General features: G+C 36.2%; 1 protein-coding gene across 2 annotated transcripts; it reads right to left on the bottom strand.

Annotated features, from left to right (window-relative positions):
* Nucleotides 1-16: 16 nt before the first annotated feature.
* adgre5a (adhesion G protein-coupled receptor E5a) lies at nt 17-9081 on the bottom strand. Of its 2 annotated transcripts, XM_077734542.1 has the most exons (19): nt 8964-9081; nt 5807-5887; nt 5239-5424; nt 5107-5148; nt 4873-5019; nt 4163-4288; nt 4028-4071; nt 3856-3960; nt 3511-3664; nt 3292-3414; nt 3016-3206; nt 2416-2580; nt 2156-2350; nt 1332-1549; nt 1207-1267; nt 1010-1101; nt 773-941; nt 562-654; nt 19-427 (listed from the first exon to the last, which is right to left on the bottom strand). In XM_077734542.1, the coding sequence occupies exons 1-19, from the start codon at nt 8992-8994 to the stop codon at nt 386-388; spliced, it is 2265 nt and encodes a 754-aa protein (XP_077590668.1). In that variant the 5' UTR covers nt 8995-9081; the 3' UTR covers nt 19-385. The 2 variants fall into 2 exon arrangements, with proteins under 2 accessions (XP_077590669.1, XP_077590668.1); XM_077734543.1 differs by lacking the exon at nt 4163-4288 and having other exon boundaries at nt 17-427.
* Between the last annotated feature and the right edge of the window lie 10093 nt (nt 9082-19174).

The raw sequence follows: 19174 nt of genomic DNA, 5'->3' as shown, positions 1-19174 counted from the left end.
GAAAAAAATCTCATTTATTAAATAAAGTGTTCATAAAACCAAATATACAGTACATTCCGTGCAAATGTATACAAAGAAATATCACAAATCTCTTATTTTGAAGGCCAATTTTCAGATAGTGCAAAAAGAGTCAAAGACATTATAAAGAAAAAAAACAAATATATACAGTATTTTAGCTTCTTGGGGATGTTTATAAACAGTACCTGACAAAACAGATTTTGATGTATTTTCAGCTTGAGTTTTACACACATGGGAGAAATGCGGGTATTGCAGTTTCCCACATTTATCTGACAAAATCCTAAATTAAAATGACATATTTTGCCACATTCATAAAGAAGTGACAGACAGTTGAATGGCACTTGGCGTGGAAATGAGTTTTTTCCCCTCAGATGTGCGACTCCCCCGTGTCCTGGCTGCTTCTGGACGCCTGAGGACGGACGGATGAGACAAAAAAAAATCAGTAAAATAAAAAAAGACAACAATCCAAAGACACATCCATAAAATAAATTGTCTATTCTGCTTTGAAGCAACCATTTTGATCAATATAAAGTCAATTCTTACATTCTGTTTGCCTGTCAATAAGTTGACGTCGAAGCTGTTTTTCTTCGGTGGTGCGTTGAATCTGGTCAGGAAATTTCTATACTCATCCCTCACCTAAAATCCACAAAATGTAAAATGTACGATGATTTGAAATTGCCCTCTGGTGGTCAAGTAGAGCAAGCGTGACAACCAACCCATGTGACATTGCACCCCACTCGAATTTAAGACTGACCTGTTTGGAGAACAAACAGTGCATCACGAACAACATGACCCCCTGTAGGCTGGCAAAAAAAGTGAAAATATACGACATAACCACTGTACTTTCGTCAAATTGGAAGCAGCCAAAAATCCAAGTGGTGCCCAGGACGCAAAGCTGGGCAGCTGCAGTGACAGTAAATGTCCTGAGGGGGCGACATATTTCAAAATAAATTAAAATGAGCATTTTTTTTTTTCAAAATGGCTGACTTACTTTATTTTTTGCAAGGTGTTCAGGTCAGGGTTTAAACTTGAGAACTTCTGAGCCAACTTCCAAACAGTGATGACAAAGAAGAAAATATTCATCTGTAAAGCAAAAACTGCTTTAATAACTCATTCAAACTCCGAACTCAAAATATGTCCCTCATAAAACACATTATTGGAAATAAATCATATTATAATTTGACTTACAGCAATAATGACGCAAGCAGGGCCTAAAAAACTCCAGATAAATTTCCCGTCCAACCAACAACTGCAAAAACAACAAAAAACATTTATGAATAATGAAAATAGGCAGCACATAATACGCCACTCACTATTTGGGGGTGCCGTATCCTTTGGAGTTGACCAAAGCGGAGATGGCGACAATCACAGCCGGGACGCCGTAGCCGCCCGCCATCATGTAGGAGGTCGGGAAGTTGGTGTTGAAGACCAGGATGACCATACGGAAGAGTTGTACGCCTTCCAAGCACATCCAGCAGAAGGCCGCCAGGAAGAAGAAATGTAGAAGGCCGGCAATCGTTGCGCAGACGCTCTAAAAAACAAATTTGGATTACAAAGCAGCCTCCAATAAGGACTTTTTATTAGTACAAATATTATTATTTTTGGTGTACTACTAATGCTTTAGCTCATAATCAATGTGGAAAATGTCAAAGTATGTCAATTGGAATTCCCTTCAGGATTTCTGATAGTTTGTATCGCTTATGTTGCTATGGTAACATGACATCCTGAAATTATAGGTTCAATTTTGGCTTGCCAAATCAGCATTTAAAGTGGCCACAAATATGAACAATTTTCCGCATCATTGCTGGATTTGAATCGTTTGAGTATTTTTGCAGATTAAAAGTGAAAAAAAATACTTTGTATTCATATTTTAGGTCTTTTAGGGCAAAAAAAATAACATTCAGAATTTACAAAATCAGATTCTCAGTTATAATAACACTTCAAATAAACATTATGAATCATTCATTTGAATACATAAATAGATAAAACCTTCACCAAAATAAAATATTAATCATTATTCATCTGATTATGCTACTTAGAAGAAAATAATAATAATAGCAGAAAAAAATCGGGTAGTGAATACGCGCTAAGTGAAGCCGTGATAATCGAGGGATTACTGTATTTGCTTTTCTCGTACCTGATTCTCAGTCCGAGAGATCCCCACGAGGAAAACAAAGGCGGCGACAAACAGGCAGATGCACAGATGCAAATGGATGCTGGTTCGAGTGCTTTGGATGGAGCGGACCAGCCAGAAGGTCAAGATGCAGATCAGCAGGCAAACCAGAGACAGGGACAACCCCAGAGTGGTCACCAGCCGCAACTCGAAAGTCGCCTGCTCGGAGGAGAGCCTCTCAGAAAACAGTGTTTTTCCGTATTTTGTCTCTGGGGGGCGCCTACCTCGACATCGTAGAGGGCCATGAGCACGGCAAAGGTGCTCAAGTGGTTGCAGGAGCAAACGGTGGTTTCGGAGTTTGAGGCCACTGCGGTACAGCCGTGGGAAGACCAGCTCCCGTCCCCGTGAGACGTGTCCCAGAAGACGCAAATGTGGTGGGAGTCGTTGACCTGCGAGACGGCGAGACGTTTTTCGGATTTATAGGAAGGTAAGATTTAAAAAATCACATACAAACCTTTCTATATGGCACAAACAATTTGAAATGATAAAAAAAACATAAAATACACGAAAAATGTATAAGTTGACATTTCTGAGCCATATTTTAGCACCCAAACATGCTCCCCTTTCACCCAAACATACATTATTTAAGCCACGCCCCTAGAGGGCGGAGCCCCGTGTCTGCCCGCACCCGAATTTAAAACTAACTACACATTTTCAGCCTTATTTCAAAGCAAAAAAAAACATCGTCTTATATTCGGGTCAATACGATCATTAATATTCGGACTTGTATTAATACTTGACGTCACAAATTCTTATATTTCAGCGCCAGTGACGGCAAAAGACATCTAATATTTTTCAATGAGATTTTCGGAGTCATTATTTACCTGTACCAGGTGGTCAAACCTCAGCACAACCGGTTTTTCCAGAAAAGTCGTGTTGGGATTCGTGACTGAGACGGTGGCTACTTTGCTATTGACCAAAAAGCTTCGGTTAGCTTGTGGATCCATCGCTCCATAAAAATCATGGGTGAAGCTGTCTAGGTTTGCGTAGCTTAGCAAAGCCACGCTAGCGAAACCTGTGGCAGAGACAACGTGAGCCCCACCATCAGGCCGACTGAGGTATTGACACAAGTAGTCGTTTTATGAATTTATGAACACCACCTGGATACTTTGAAGGATCTCCCGTGACTGTTTCCAAGTGGATCACCAGGGTAACTGAATTGGTTCTGAAAACTTGGAAACCTCGGGGTGACGTGGGCGTTTTGTATGAAAATAAGTCCAGTTCTAAACAACACATCAAAGACCAGAATCAGTTTTTACCTACAATTTTCAACCCGTGGTTCAAATTTTTGAAAGTCCATGACCTTATTTGCAGTTTACCTGTATAGACGCCGACTCGTCTCATTGGAGGAGCTTTAATGAGCGGCCCAATCAGCTTCAGCGCACTCTCCACCATGTCCAGAAAGATGGAAACCTTCTTGTTGTCGTTAAGGACTCCAGCGGCCAAAACATGGTCGATGATCCTCAAAAAGTTCTGCCAATCATTTGGAAGTAAACTTGAAGTATTCACATACAAAAAAATGTTACAAATTGTGTAAGACTATGCCACAATTCATTAAAGGGAATGACAAGAGCAGCCTTGATTGGCTGCAACTGAAATTGCCTAAAATTGGACATTTCTTGTCCAGATCGTTGCTTATGACTTAAAATGTAAATAAGAAGTACCAAAAGTGGTTCTTGGTCGTCCATGTTTTCTGGAGCCTCGCCATTGGGCATGTTGACGCAAATTCTTCTCAGCTGTGTCAACAGATCGGACGCCATGGGGAAATTCTAAAATGGAATATTTGAGATTTCAACATAAGAGCTTTTAGAAAACGCAATTTGCGAATGGACTCACCTTTTCTAGATCATCCGTGTCTTTAAACACATCACACTGTAACGCTAGGGTACAAATTTTTTTGAATCAGTACCAAATTTGTTAAAGATAACATGATCTTGAAATCAAAAATAATGCTAGAGGAATTCTTCCTACCTGTGCAACGAGCCGCCTTGTGGCCGTAATTGGTAAAGCCAGCGTGGCATTGGCAGTAAGGCCCGTTCACCCCAGTTTGGCAGGTTCCATTCCCACAGTAGTTGTTAATATCAGTCCAACATCCGGCTAAAGATAACATTAACAAATGTTAACAAACTAGGCCAATTAAAATTAACAAACGCAACTAATGTGGACGGGGTGCCCAATCAGAAGCCACTACATTCAAAATTCTGTACATGTCGCTGTATGACGCTAACATTTTGACTGTCTGGGTACATTGCTTGCTGACACACTATATTTATATAGTGAATAGGGCAAAAGTGACTTAAAGCATATCATGCTTAAAACATGACAATATTTTGGTAGCATTTTTGTCTGCTACCAGTTGCCAAAAAAAATCCAAAAAGGGCAAAATAAGATCGTTTTTACAAAAACTTACTTAAAAAAATCCTGGACAAAAGATTTTATACGGCGTACACAATTTGAAATGATCAAAAACATAAAAAATACACAAAAAAACGTATAAGTTGACAGTTATGAGCCATATTTTAACACCCAAACATGCTCTCCTTTCACCCAACCATAGCTACTTTAAGCCACGCCCCCTAGAGGATGGGGGCCCGAGTAGGCCCGTGCCCTTAGAACCCCCCCTACTTCCAGTCCCAGGTCCAAAAACTCTTGAAGCATTTATCTTGTTTATCATCGCTCACCTTCACACGGGCCTTCGGTTGAGTTGAAGTTGAGGGCGCCAGATTTGATGGCGTATCCAGCATTGCAGGTGCAGCGATAACTGCCAGGCATATTGACGCAAGCGGCGTTGGGGCCACAAAAATTTTCCTCCACACATTTATCCTTATCTAGATGGACAAAAGACATCAGTCTCCAAATTGCGAAGTCACCTACATTCAAAATAATGATTTAAAACCAGATAAAATGACACTCACCAGGTCCGCAGATGGTGTTTTTCTTCATACATTCATTTATATCTTGGAAAAAAATTAAAAATGACACATTAAAGTTACTGTCAATGAAATGTGGAATGATTTTCAAAATTTTGGGGGGGGGGAAATACTGACCTTGACAACTTAATGATGCTCCTGGAGTGAAATTGGCTGATTTGAGAATAGTCTGAAAACCTGGATTGCATCTGCAGTAAAAACTACCAATGGTGTTGATACAATTTGCAAATGGTCCACAAATTCCCGTCTTTTTATCGTCGTCTCCGGTGGGGTAATCGCCTTGCTCTTCACACTCTTCGAAATCTTTAAAAAAAGTCATTCATTAGTTAATTAAAAGCCTAGATTTAGTCCCATAGGCTTTGTTTGCATTGAAGATAACTCAATAATGAACAAAGGGTCAATTATCATCAAACTGGCAAAAAAATTGTAATATGAACGAGATTAAAAACAGAAATTGTATCTAACAACCGCCATTTTGGAATTCTCCAACATCTATTCCAACGGATTCATTAAGCTTCAAATTTGAATTGCCTCAAATATCTGGCAACCCGTCATCATGACATTTTTATCTGGCAACCCGTCATCATGACATTTTTTTTATCTGACAAGCCCCAATTTCTGAGCCACAATCAAATAATACATCTAAAAAATATCTAATAAAATATCTAAAAATCCATATTCATACCCAAGCATTCTCCTTCATCCAAAAAATATCCGGGTTCGCACTCGGACACCGAAGACACCGGTCCGAGCGACAGGAACAGCCCTGAAAGGAAAAACACAAGAAATCATACTCGGCCTGTCATAGTCCATCATGCACCTGCTCGCGGGGGTGACGTGTCCTCAACTGGCACCCACAATTCCCCAATCAATCCCAAAAGACACCCACAAACGTGTCAAATGCTACATTTGACACAGATTAGCGTGAGAGAGACTTGTTTAAAATGGCAAGTGCCCTCATTTTTTTCGCCCTCATTTCCTCGGATTGTTCCCGTCTACGGCGTGTACGCCATCACTCATTGGCGAGGACTTCCTATGGGTGAGGAAACCTCCATGGGGTTCCCGACAAGACAAAGCGCTAGAAAAATAGTATGACATCAGGTCGGTTAAAAACAAATAAAGTTGGCCTCCATTTCACATTACTTCATTGGTCTGCTATTATATATATTTGATTGAAATTTCTGACCTGTTTAACCATTTGATTCTGATATAAGACCTTGAAAATGAGTCTCTGATTGGCCGTTACTTGGGATCGGCTCAAGCACCCCCTGAGGGATGAGTGAAAATGATCAAACTTAACTTAACTGTATCTGGAACACCATTTTCTTGTACTCAAAATGAGATTAAACATTGTATCTTGTATATATTTAACTGCAATTGCTGACCTGTACAAACAATAATTGTAATTAAAAAAAATATTGAAAAACAGTGGTTGTGTGACTATAATTTCTGACATATTATTATAAACTCTCGCGTTCTCCACGCAGAACAAAAATATGCGGAGTATAAAAGAAAACCCAACCTGAATTGTAAAAAAAATAATAATAATAAAATAAAAACTTTTCTGTTCAGCCCTGCAACGCAACTCGTAAAGTGGCATTGCGTCACTAAACAGCGACACTAAACGATAAAACTATGCCCAACACTGCGTTCAGCCAATGACATGACGCGATCCATGTCACGTGTGTTGACTTCTACATCACCTGCCGTGATTGTGTTTTGCAGTTTATGTGCATGCAATTATGCGCAATTCTGCAAAGTATTTATCATCGCAAAACGATCGGGCTCCACCAGCCCAAGTGCAAAACAATTGTGCTTCTTTTGAAGATGAAATGGCTGTCGTAGTTTGTGCAAATAGAAAAATAAGCGGTTAATTTGAGTGAGAAAAGTCTGCTCTGCAAAGCATGCACAGACGCTCAAGTTGCATGCGAGTTTTCTGATGGTAAAATCGCGACTAGAATTAGAATCTATACTACCCCAAGCGACATATTCATCAGAAAAGCCATTTGAATGAGAAAAATAAGGTAGGATTTTTTTCAGATTTGTGCATATTCTACAATGAAATGTATTATGAATCAATTATTTCCAAAAGAAAATCTTGAAAATGAGTCTTTTGCACCATCCTATTGGTCGACAACCAATTCAGGTTAAAAATGTTATAAAATGTAAAAAAAAAGTACTCTGCAGTACATGATATCGTATTTTGAGCAAGTACCAAACGTCTGAGAACATTTTGACAATGTGAAATCAATCTTTCAAAATGGCCACTGACAAAATTGACCAATGAAGTGTTAAGATCCATATTCAGGCTCCAAATGGTTAACTGGGCTAAGATCCGGCACCCCCCAGTGATCCTAGTGGGAGTCAATGATACTGAAAATGTATTTTCCGGGGGTATACCTAAACTTTTTCCCAACACTATATGACATCCTCAGCAAAAACTGACCCCATTTTGTTAGTTTTGTAGTGAGATGATGTCATAATATTGTTGCAGGCCTTTGCCAAGGTTTGTTTTGTCCCTCGGGGGGTGCCGCAGCTGCTATCAGGCGTGGACAGCATGAATTCATAGTATTACAGTAATCCCTCGAATATCGTGGCTTCACGACATCACTGATTTTTTTGTTAAACTTCATAAATATGTAAAAATCCACTTTAGGACTCAACACTAAAGTAAAAAAATGTATATATATCTTTTTTTAATAGGGGTGACACTACTTGGCAGCCATGTCTGCTCCAAAATAACCACAATATTTGAGGGATTACTGTAAATGTCTTATTTGAAAAGCAGAACACAGAGTTTTCTGTAATTTGTGTACGTCAGATAGGGAGTTGTTTTGTCAGATGGAAAGCAGAGTCACACATCCTCCCACTTCCTTTTTGTTTGACTGATAGCTGCTGACTCTATTGACTTTTTGTTTTGTTTTTTACGTCAGGGGACGCCAGCCAATGTTTTGTTGAATTATTTGAAGAAAATTGAATGGGATTTTTTTCCAAACCGCTCTTATGTGGGAAGAAACATTGGTTGAAATTGTCTCCCGCAATTATGGGTGAGGAAATAGGGTGGGATGACAGGGTGAGGAAAAAAATGGAATGCTATGTTAGCCTATGTGTCATCTTGAATAATTTGATGCTTTTTTTGCTTTCCTTTCTGGTTCAAATGGATGGATTGTCAATAAAGACAAAAGTGGGGAAAATAGTCAATATTTAGTTATTTATTTGATTTTTTTTCATTTAAAAATGAAGGGAAAGCTGTAAATATTCTCTTTTATTTATTTAAAATATTTTCTTTTTATTGAAAACAATAAAAAGCATTTTAAAATGTTTTTTATTGATTAATTGAAGTGTTATTTGAGTTACTGTTTGCATGTTGCATGTTATTTTTCTGAAGAAATTTATTTAAAATTATGATTATCCTATTTTTTTGGGCAAAAAACACGTAATTATATTTGACAAAGTACAAATATGTATCAAAGTATTTGACCCAGAAGGTAGTAAACATTTAATGTTTACTAAATAGATCACTTTATTTTCATAGTTGAAAAGTAATTCCATAATATGGCAACTATTCTTCCCCCAAAATCTTATTTAATCCATTTTGCTACTCAATTGGCTCAAAAAAAATCTTTCCATCCCAAATTCTTAACACTTTTCCATCTGCTACTTTCACATAATAAAAACTAAGTAAAGATTTTATTGCTATGAGCTCAAATGCTCTAAAAATACATCTCCAAGTCAATGACACATTTTCCAAAAGTTTGCATCGCTGTCAAAGTCAGCGTTGCCTCAAAAAGAAGATGATTTTCCATCAAAAGCTTTTCCGTAAAAGAATAATTTAGACTCACCCAAAAGCAAAAGTTTCCTCCACTCTAACATGGTGAACAGACTAAAGTTGTCTTCAACTTCTTTTCTCCTTTCTATGTTGTCTTTTTGGGACTTTTTTTGTGTGTGGACTCCTCTCGCTGGACACTATTGTGACAAAAAAGTCAGCCGGGGAGTGTTTTGAGCACATGTGTGGGTGTGGTGAGAAAATGGGAGTAGAAATACTTTATTCTTCGACAGTAGGGCTGTCCAAACTTAGTTTTTTTTATATCCCAGGGGCTGCTTTCAGATAAATCAAATGACTTTATATGTGTTTTTGTAGGTGTATGTGTTATATAAGTATATAACATAAAAAAAGGTGGGTAGAGTAGACATAAATGTATTTTAATAAAGAGTAGTGTTACTTGAAATATGACTCCAGTGAAAGCGCTTGGAAAATGGACTCAAGTTCAATTAAAATAGGTTTTGGTGAAAAGGATAGTCATATTTTTACTTAGCAAATCAATTGTTTACAAGATTTTCCTTGGAATTTGAACATTTGGTAAGTAGAAGTGTACTTTATATGTAAATGAACAAAATTATAAGACTTCATAGATGATTTTTTTGTATTTGATATATATATATATATATATATATATATATATATATATATATATATATATATATATATATATATATATATATATATATATATATATATATATATATATATATATATATATATATATATATATATATATATATATATATATATATATATATATATATATATATATATATATATATATATATATATATATATATATATATATATATATATATATATATATATATATATATATATATATATATATATATATATATATATATATATATATATATATATATATATATATATATATATATATATATATATATATATATATATATATATATATATATATATATATATATATATATATATATATATATATATATATATATATATATATATATATAAAAGCAATACAAAAAAGATTTTAAATTGTTTAATTTTGGTTATTTACATATATAGTACACCACTACATACCAAATTTTCAAGTAATTAAGTAATGAGTCATTATTTTAAAAACAAAAGATTTCAAATTTGGTAAGTAAAATTGTATTTTGTGTAAATGATCAGAATCAAACGACTTCAAATCTGTTTTTTGTATTATATATATATACATATATATATATATATATATATATATATATATATATATATATATATATATATATATATATATATATATATATATATATATATATATATATATATATATATATATATATATATATATATATAAGAATTCAATTAGAAAAAATTCATCCATTTGTCACTTGGGATTATTATTTTTTTAATCTTAAAATGGAAGGGGCACACTTTTAAGATTTTTATGAAATGATATTTTCATCATTTAGGGTCAATAAAATGCAGTTTGTAGTTTGGACACTTATTGTAGAATGTGGATGGCCATTGTGTGTCAGGGAGTTAAACAGAGGGTTACGAGCTATTTGGACTTGGCGACCCATCATTGTTTTGCTAGGCCAAAGCGATGATTGGAACCTCCCTCCCTCCCGCCCGTCGCCGTCGGTGGTGGTGCTAGAGACGCGTTATTAACTGCCACGATGACACATATACGGCTTCTGCGCTGATTACAATGAAACAATGCTTGTTGACTTGGAACCAAAATGGAGGCTTCCCGCTTTGTCTTTTCCAAACATGTTCTCATTTGGAGTCTGAATAGGAATATATTCATCTTTTATCAGGCACCATTGATTTCACAATTGATTTGTTGACAAATACATTGAGGAAAGATCGAACCCTCGACCCCGAAGCGCCAGGCCGACGTGCTAACAACCACTTGTGGGTGATTTTTTTGCTTTGTTTGGGATTTGTGTGAAACAATGACAATGCGAGTCCATCTGTTTCAACGACTTCCTGACAAACCCCAGACAGAAACGTTTATTTTCAGACTGCGATTGTCCACAAGGGACAAAATAACATGTCAAATTGTCCAAGACAGAAAAATAAGAGGCAAAATATATGCCATCACTTTAAAAAAATAACAGTCTTTAGACACAATTTCCGATTTCAATGGAAAACATGATGCAAAAAAGAAGAAAATAGCATTATGTAAAAAAACTGTACTTCCTTTTTTTTGCGTTTTGCTTCCTTTTTATTGATGTTATCCATTTATCTGTCCATCTAATGCACGTACACTGAGTCACTCTCTTATTTGTTAAGTTGAAGGTTTATAGTTGGGCTTTTATTGTGAAAAATTCTGTCAAAAAGTTCATCAAGATTTAATTGTTTTTTTTAATACTACTTATTAATTTTAGTCAACCAGCTTTACAGCGAACAATTTAACTATGAGTCAGAAAAAACAAAATATGAAACTATCAAAGTCAAAAATCCAAAAATATGAAACTATGACAGTCAAAAAGCCGAAAATATGAGTCAAAAAGCTAAAAATATGAAACTATGTCAGTCAAAAAGCCGAAAATATGAGTCAAAAAGCTAAAAATATGAAACTATGTCAGTCAAAAAGCCGAAAATGTGAGTCAAAAAGCTAAAAATATGAAACTATGATAGTCCATAAACCCAAAATATGAAAATATGACAGTCAAAAATCCAAACTTTCAAAAGCAACATAAAAAGATTCAATCTGCCAAATTATTTTCTACATAAATATATTATTTATTTTTAATGGGCCCTAATATTTTTTTTAAGGAAAGAATAAAAATGAGATAAAACTGAGCCACTGTATATACAAAAAATCATTTTAGGCGCATTCATTTTGGCTGGGAGCCGCATACAGCTCGAGAGCCACATGTTAGCCACCCCCCCCGCTCTACACCAGGGTCCCGAATTTACATGATCCCTAAATCCACTTTGTCCAATCTTTTAATTGAATCCAACATGTCCAAATGTAATCTTTTTTTAAAAAAACTCTAATCCAAAGAAACCCAATGCAATGCAAGTCAGTTTTTTTTTGCAAACATAAAACATATTCCATTTTTTTTGCCTCCTGGCTTATGCCTCATGTCGACCTACCGGTACATCTTGTTGAGAATGTTTGGGTCAGCGTTTTAAGGAGTTTTATTTAAAATTGTAAAAGAAATAAATAAATAACTGGCCGAAGAAGTTGCTGACTTGGTGCTTCTGCTTTAATTTCTAGTTTGTTGTTCCGCATTGTTACTTGATGAGATAATTTTTCTCAGGCCAGAAAATACACGACAAGTCATTTTAAGCCGCCTGTCAAAAATAATTCACGTTTGGGTACACAAAAATATAGAAATGTGGACCTTTTAAAGTTTTTTTGGCACTGAAAGTAACAGAGGAAAGAAAATTACCATGTTTGTCCACTGGAGGGTGCTCATGCTTTCCATGATGATTCTATATTTGTCCTTATTTGAGAGCAAATAGTATTATGCCTGATTTAAGCTATTCATTTAGAAATAAAATAAGCAAGTATTATGAATTAGCAACTATAAATGTAGTTTAATTGGATTTGTAATAATATACTAGTACTTTTATTGTAATTATTGTAAATGCTTGGTAAAAAAAATGTTTGTTTAGTGCTGTTTAATAGTGGAAATATAATGAAAATTATATTATTCCTTTATAAATGTAGTTCAATAACAAAGTAAGCCATAAAGTATTGTTTTTTAAAAAGGAGTTTATTATAAATCTTATTACCATGTATATAATTCCTACTTATTTCAAAATAAAAAATATTACAAGTAAAAACGGACATGAATACAAATTTTTTAGTCAAATACAAGTGAATAAAAACAAACAAACTGTGGGTATGAGCATAACAAAATTCCCAATTTGTCTTGTCAACACGTATTGCAAAATTTGACCAATAACACTCAAGTACTTAAGAAAAAAACTCTTTTACGATCGCCATAGTGATTAAAAACCCACTTCAAGTTTAAAAATGGCCGCCACATGACCCCAAAAACACCCCCTTTCTGATTTCCACCATTTCATGGCTGTGTCCACGGAAGAATTGACTGTAAAAAAAAAAAAAAACGCCACGTATGATAGAGCGTGATGGTTTGAATTCCGATTCGCCGTCACACCAGGGATTGGCTATTCACTTTTACAAAATCCAGCCTACCCAAACTTTTTTTGGCGTTGAAATGCGACGTGAGGAGAAAGTGTGAAAGATGTTTTCATCCTCACGGAGAACTTCTCCTGCCCTTGGGCAACGCAGCCCCAGCGCCCAGCGCCCGGCTCACTCCGTGACGGAGGCGGGGTGGGGGGGAACGGAGCTTGCCTGCTTGCCTGTCCAATTTGCATCGGAGGGCTTCCCAAAAAAAAGCAGGCAGGCTCACAGCAGGAGATCGACGGCACCTTGAAAAAGCTCTGTCTTGAAATAATATCTTGTCAAACCTGCGGCTCTAAAATGTACTACAATATGTACGGCTTTCTGATGCTGTCAGGTCATAGGGAATCGCGCATAATTCAACATGGATTGATTTTCTATGCTTGTTATTCATTTTAAGATATTTAGAAATCATTTTCATATCAATTTTCTTTCATTTTGGGGTGTTTTTCACATTTTGAATAGAGAATTTACATATAAAGTACACTTCTACAGAGTTATGGAAACAATTCGGAGGCCAATTAATTTCTCACATCTTTTATAGATAATTTACATATAAAGTACACTTCTACTTACAATTTTTTCAAGTTAAGGGAACAATTCGGGGGGCAATTAATTTTTTCACATCTTAAAAAGAGAATTTACATATAAAGTACACTTCTACTTACAAATTTTTCAAGTTAAGGGAACAATTCTGGGGCCAATTAATGTTTCACATTTTTTATAGAAAACTTACATATACTTCTACTTACAAATTTTTCAAGTTACAGAAAAAATTCCGGAACCAATTAATTTCTTAAGTAGATGCACAACTTCACTTTGCTCAAGCTAACATTACATTTCCACATACTTTTTTGGACTATTACCCGGATTAACGTCCTAAAACTTATGCTCCATAAGATCCATACAATTATTCATATTCCTAGCAAGTTAATAGCTTCTATTGATTTGAAGATGAACCACCAAATGAAGGCATATAAAACACTCCAAATTGATTGCGCTAATGTTGTTGTTATGGTATCCATTTTGGATTTTGACGGTAAAAGAAGAAAGAGCCCACGGATCCCTAACGACGCCATCGCTTCCCACCCGGCAACACGTTAATTCCCGCGCCTAATGCGGATTCCGGAAAGACCATTTGTCTAAAAGCCCGCCCTCCCCAAGAGCCCCTCCCACCCCAAATCCGTTCAACACCACTAAGTTAATAATCACAGAGTGATGTACTTCATATTGTTTTGAAAGACACTGGAAAATTGATTGCCGTCATTTGTAAGCGTGTACCAAATGAATGTAACGTGGCTCTGATTTGGTTTTGGAGGTGCATGAATAATCGCAAAAGAGCAACATGGCCGCCGGGATAAATGAAAGCTCTTTGACTTGATGTCTATGAGGTCGTTATTTAGCCATTATTTTGCATTATTTTCCATATATTTGCCATCTGGGAGGCCATAACAGAACTATAGACACAATCAGCATCTTTATTTTATAGTGCCACTTAGAGGCTAATTATATTATGGGAATATTCAGAAATACTCACACAGATTCATTCAAATTGTGCAAAAAGATCATTTTGGATGTTAGCAAGTAAATAAATATTCTTTTATATGTTAATTGGGAAGTATATTTTGATATTTTCTACCCAAAAAAATGTTCCCAGTATTCAATGCATTAATAGACATGGTTTGAAAAATGAGGATTTGCCCTCCGGTGGACAAAGCTGGTATTGCGTCTCCCATTATACATAATGGCTTTGTGTATAATGCGAATTTTGCTTCGTTTTTTTTTGGTACAAAATGTTGTGCATTATACTCAAATAAATACACTACATAGTTAGTGGCTTTTTAAAATTTATTTTACAAACAATGAGGGCAAAAAAGTTAATCTATTGACCCCCACTATTCTTCCAAAATGTCTAATAATTGAAGAAACCTTCAAGACTTCTAATAAATCCTCCTTTAAAATTCTCTTTTTTTCCTCCTACTTTCCAGAAATTGCGGGTTAATACCACACATGAATATTTCATGACATATGAGAAATAACTTTCACAAATACTAGCATCCACATGCACTAGCATGCCAGCCAAAGCATTAATTGCATCGATTCCCCAAGTGCGATTTTGCTGGTGTTTACGGGAGGTGAACGCGGGTTTCAAGGGTGTGGACAGCTAGGAAATGGGAGGTGAGACACCCAAAATCAAATCTAGATTACGGGAGGCTCTTTTACTGAAAAAGTAGCTCTTAAATTTAAAGGAAAAAAAGTTAGAGCATCCTTTAATTGATTTATAAGGTAACATAACGTTGGAACTGGAAGAGCAATGTTGAGGTGTCTCCTTAGTTTGACTTACTGTGTGATCCATGTTAATACAAATTACAGTAATACCTCATTTATTGTGGTTTATAGGTTTCAAGAACTGCTAAAAAAGCCGAAAAACTACGACCCAGGTAGGTGACTTTTTTAATTTTATGGTATCTACTTCATAATATTTAGACTTTCGTTACTATTATTTAAGTTACCCATTACTATACTATTCCTACACTGTACTTTGTTGTCATTATATTCGTATATTAGGTCATATTTGTTTCTTCCCCACACATTTTAGTCTTTATAATAAGACATAACAATCATATTTTATGTTTATTAAAAGTTATGGAAGACGTCCTCCAAATGTTAGCATCATCTTTGATATCACAAATGCTAGATTTATAGCATTTTATAGTTATTTGCTCCTCCTCTTTCTTACAATTAGCATCCACAGTTGGTAAACACTGCCCCTGGTGGCCAGTGAAGTAATTTACAATTGTGATATGCGTTTTTCTCCATTTCTGTTCGTATTATTGTTCCTACACAACAACTTTTCATTTTTATTTGTCATATTCAAGCCGAGATGCGCATAAAAAACGCAAAAAACTCGATCCACAAAGTAGTTTGTTAGGTTACTTGTTTTCTATGTCGTAGTTTGGCAAAAAAAAGAAATCCCAAATGGAAACATTTTGATCCAAAATGTCAGCCTGTGGTAGATGGCGTCCACCAGTAGGATGCACTGCGGCGCCTCCACATGTCAAATCAAGAAGTGTTTTTTTTTCTCCCAGTGGCTCTAAAGGGAATATTTGTGTGGTGGTCTGAGATGAAGAAAATGAATACCATTCTTCACATAAATGAATATCTGCACTTAAATTAAGAGTTGGAAGAAAGCATGGAAATCATCTTCTTGCTTCATGTCTAATTGAAGTCATCTTCTAATTAGCTCAGCCGCTATTATTCTCATCAATTCCTAAATTTTGGACCATAGAATTTTGGCTGCGGTAATGGAGACACTTTGTTGCAGTTTCCCCTCAATGTGACCCCCTTTTTAAAAAAAAAAAAAAAACAGCTAAACATTTATTTAGCTTAGAGCTAAATCTCTGAATTAATGTCTTGTCATCTTTTATTTAATTTTTAATTTATTTCATAACCACCCTCCTCCCCAGTCTTAATCATTTTATTTTTACAGGAGGCTAAATGAAGTTCAATCGCAGTAAATTCAATAACAGAATACTAATTTCATTTATTATCTATCTATTTCAATCAAAAATCTATTTTTCTGTGTCTGTATTCTCACCCTCTTGCTACCCTAACGATAACATTTCCCAACTATGGGATAAATAAAATTATTCAATCTAGTAAACTAAATGAAATTCAATTGCAGCAAATTGAATAACAATATAAATTGTATTTATTACCCATCTAATTCAATCAAAAATGTCTCTTTCTGTGTCTGTATTCTCACCCTTATTCTACCCTAACAATGAAATTTCCCCAAAACACAATAAAGTTATCCAATCCAAATTAAAATGCTAAAACTATCATAATCCTAATTTTTGCCTAAAAAGCGGAACTCCAATCCCTTTTTTTCATCTCCTTTTGACCAAAAAAACAAGTTTGGACAACCCCCAATGAAGCAAACCATCAAAACGACCCTGTAACAAACACCCATGTAATCCCAAACCTCATCAAAGACACATAGCAACTCGGCGCAAATTACAACATGGCGGAATTCGATGGAAGCCGACTATTAAATCCAATGATTTTCCACGTGTCATCTCCCTTTATCGCTCTTGTCGCTCTCCGGAATCGATCCAATCAACGGCGGCGGGCGAGCAAAAACTTGGAAAATACTGCACGGTGACAGCGGTAAACCACTCGCCGCAACTTTTTTGAGAAGCTGCCGCCGCCGGCGGATTTTTTCCGTGGGTTGTTACGTTGCGTTTGGGCGACGGACAGATGTTTGCCTAGCCTTGACGAAGACGCGTCTCGTGGGAAGCGCTTTGGGGAAAACTTGCCTGCCATTGCTTTTCAAATGCAAAACGCAATTAAACAACAACGTGCTTCTCTTTGATTTTAATCTACATTGCCTTGGATCAAGTTCAAAGCCGATAACTAGTGTGGAAACAAGCTTTATGCAACATTTCTAACACGATATATATGTAAAGTGTTTGGCTTCCTGTATGGGTGTCAAAGTGGCGGCCCGGGGGCCAAATCTGGCCCGCCGCATCACTTTGAGCGGCCCGAAAAAGTAAATCATGAGTGCTGACTTTCTGTTTTAGGATCAAATTAAAATGAAGAGTATAGATGTATATTAAATTTCCTGATTTTCCCCCTTTTAAATCAATAATTGTCATTTTTTAATCCATTTTTTCAGTGTTTTTAGTTCAAAAATCATTTTGTAAATTCTAGAAATATTAAAAAAGCTAAAATAAACATTGTTTTAGATCAATAAAATACTGAATATACTCAATAACTGTCATTTTTCTGTGATTTTAATTCAAAAATCATTTAGTAAAATCGAAAAATAGCTATCATAAACATGACTTGGCGCATTGCAAAAAATATTCCCCTTCGCTCAGTTGTGTAAGATCGGTCGCCAACTGTGTCCACTGCTCAGCTATGAAGCCTCAGTTGAGAGACGTCCCACAAGGGATGATTCGTTAGTAAAAATGGCTCCCGCCATCTTGGAAGAGTGTCGATGGCTCGGCGTTATTAGTTGAGCTCCGTTAGAGCATGTAATAGCCTCACGCCACAACGCGCACTCACTTTTCCAAGAGACGACTTTGCCCAGCGTGACGTCCTGATACGGCGACCATTCATCGCACAGCCCAAAAAAAAACGCATCACGATTGTGTCGTTTTCGTTTTATTTTCTTGTTGGGATGTTTCCAGAAATGCTTTATTTCCTTTCCCTGAGCACTTAAGCTCCGCCTTCTTGTCCTTTACCAACAATGGGCTACATTAGCTTTACATAACCTCCGATAAAATTGGAAAATGACAACCTAAGAGACATTTTTGTCATATTTTGTCTTATGTGGAGGTGTGTGTGTATATGTTTTCATTGTGCGTGCTGTCTGGATCAATTTTTTGCCTCTTGTGTCCCTCCAGGCTCCCCTTTTGTATTTTGTAATCAGTTCCTGTCTGTGTATTTAAACCTGTGTGCTTTGTGGCAGGGGGTGGGAGTAATACAAGTTTTACAAGTGTCTTCTTTTGTTAGTTCTGTCTCACTATGCACCCAAAAAGTCACATTGGTGGACCAGATATGGCCCTCAAGCCTAGATTTTGACACCGGCGCCCCGCTGTCAATTCACCCCCGTTTCCCCCCTTCTCTTCCCCCCTCTGGTGTCCTTCCTGACATTGTCTCCCTCTTGTTTCCACATTGGTAGTTATTGTGGTACCACTGGGATCTCATTAAGCCGCTAACTTCAAATAAATAAAACAAACTACGCAGGCGAGTGTATATTTTACAGATAAAAAAGCGGGCCATAAAGACTTTTCCATTCTCCCTTCGCTGACACCTCTCTCTCTCCCTCTTTCTCTCTTTCCGTCGTCTTTGTTTTGCGGGCCGCGTCTGTCAATTCAATTAATTACAAACAGTCTTGGCTGGCACGCCGGCGGCATTTTAATGGTGCCAAAGACTGAGGCAAAAAAAAAAAATCAAATAAAAACAAAACAAAAACAGGCCGCCTCTTCCCATCTCTCTCGTATTTCTGGCAAAACATGGACACCCTGTCTGCTCTGGTTTTTCATTTTAAGCTCCTCCCATCTACATCTGTCCGCAAAATTATTATT

This window comes from Stigmatopora nigra, chromosome 15 (assembly GCF_051989575.1).
Source record: "Stigmatopora nigra isolate UIUO_SnigA chromosome 15, RoL_Snig_1.1, whole genome shotgun sequence".
Classification (NCBI taxonomy): domain Eukaryota; kingdom Metazoa; phylum Chordata; class Actinopteri; order Syngnathiformes; family Syngnathidae; genus Stigmatopora; species Stigmatopora nigra.
Note: the sequence above shows the minus strand (reverse complement) of the source record. Positions and strands in the feature narration are given on the sequence as shown.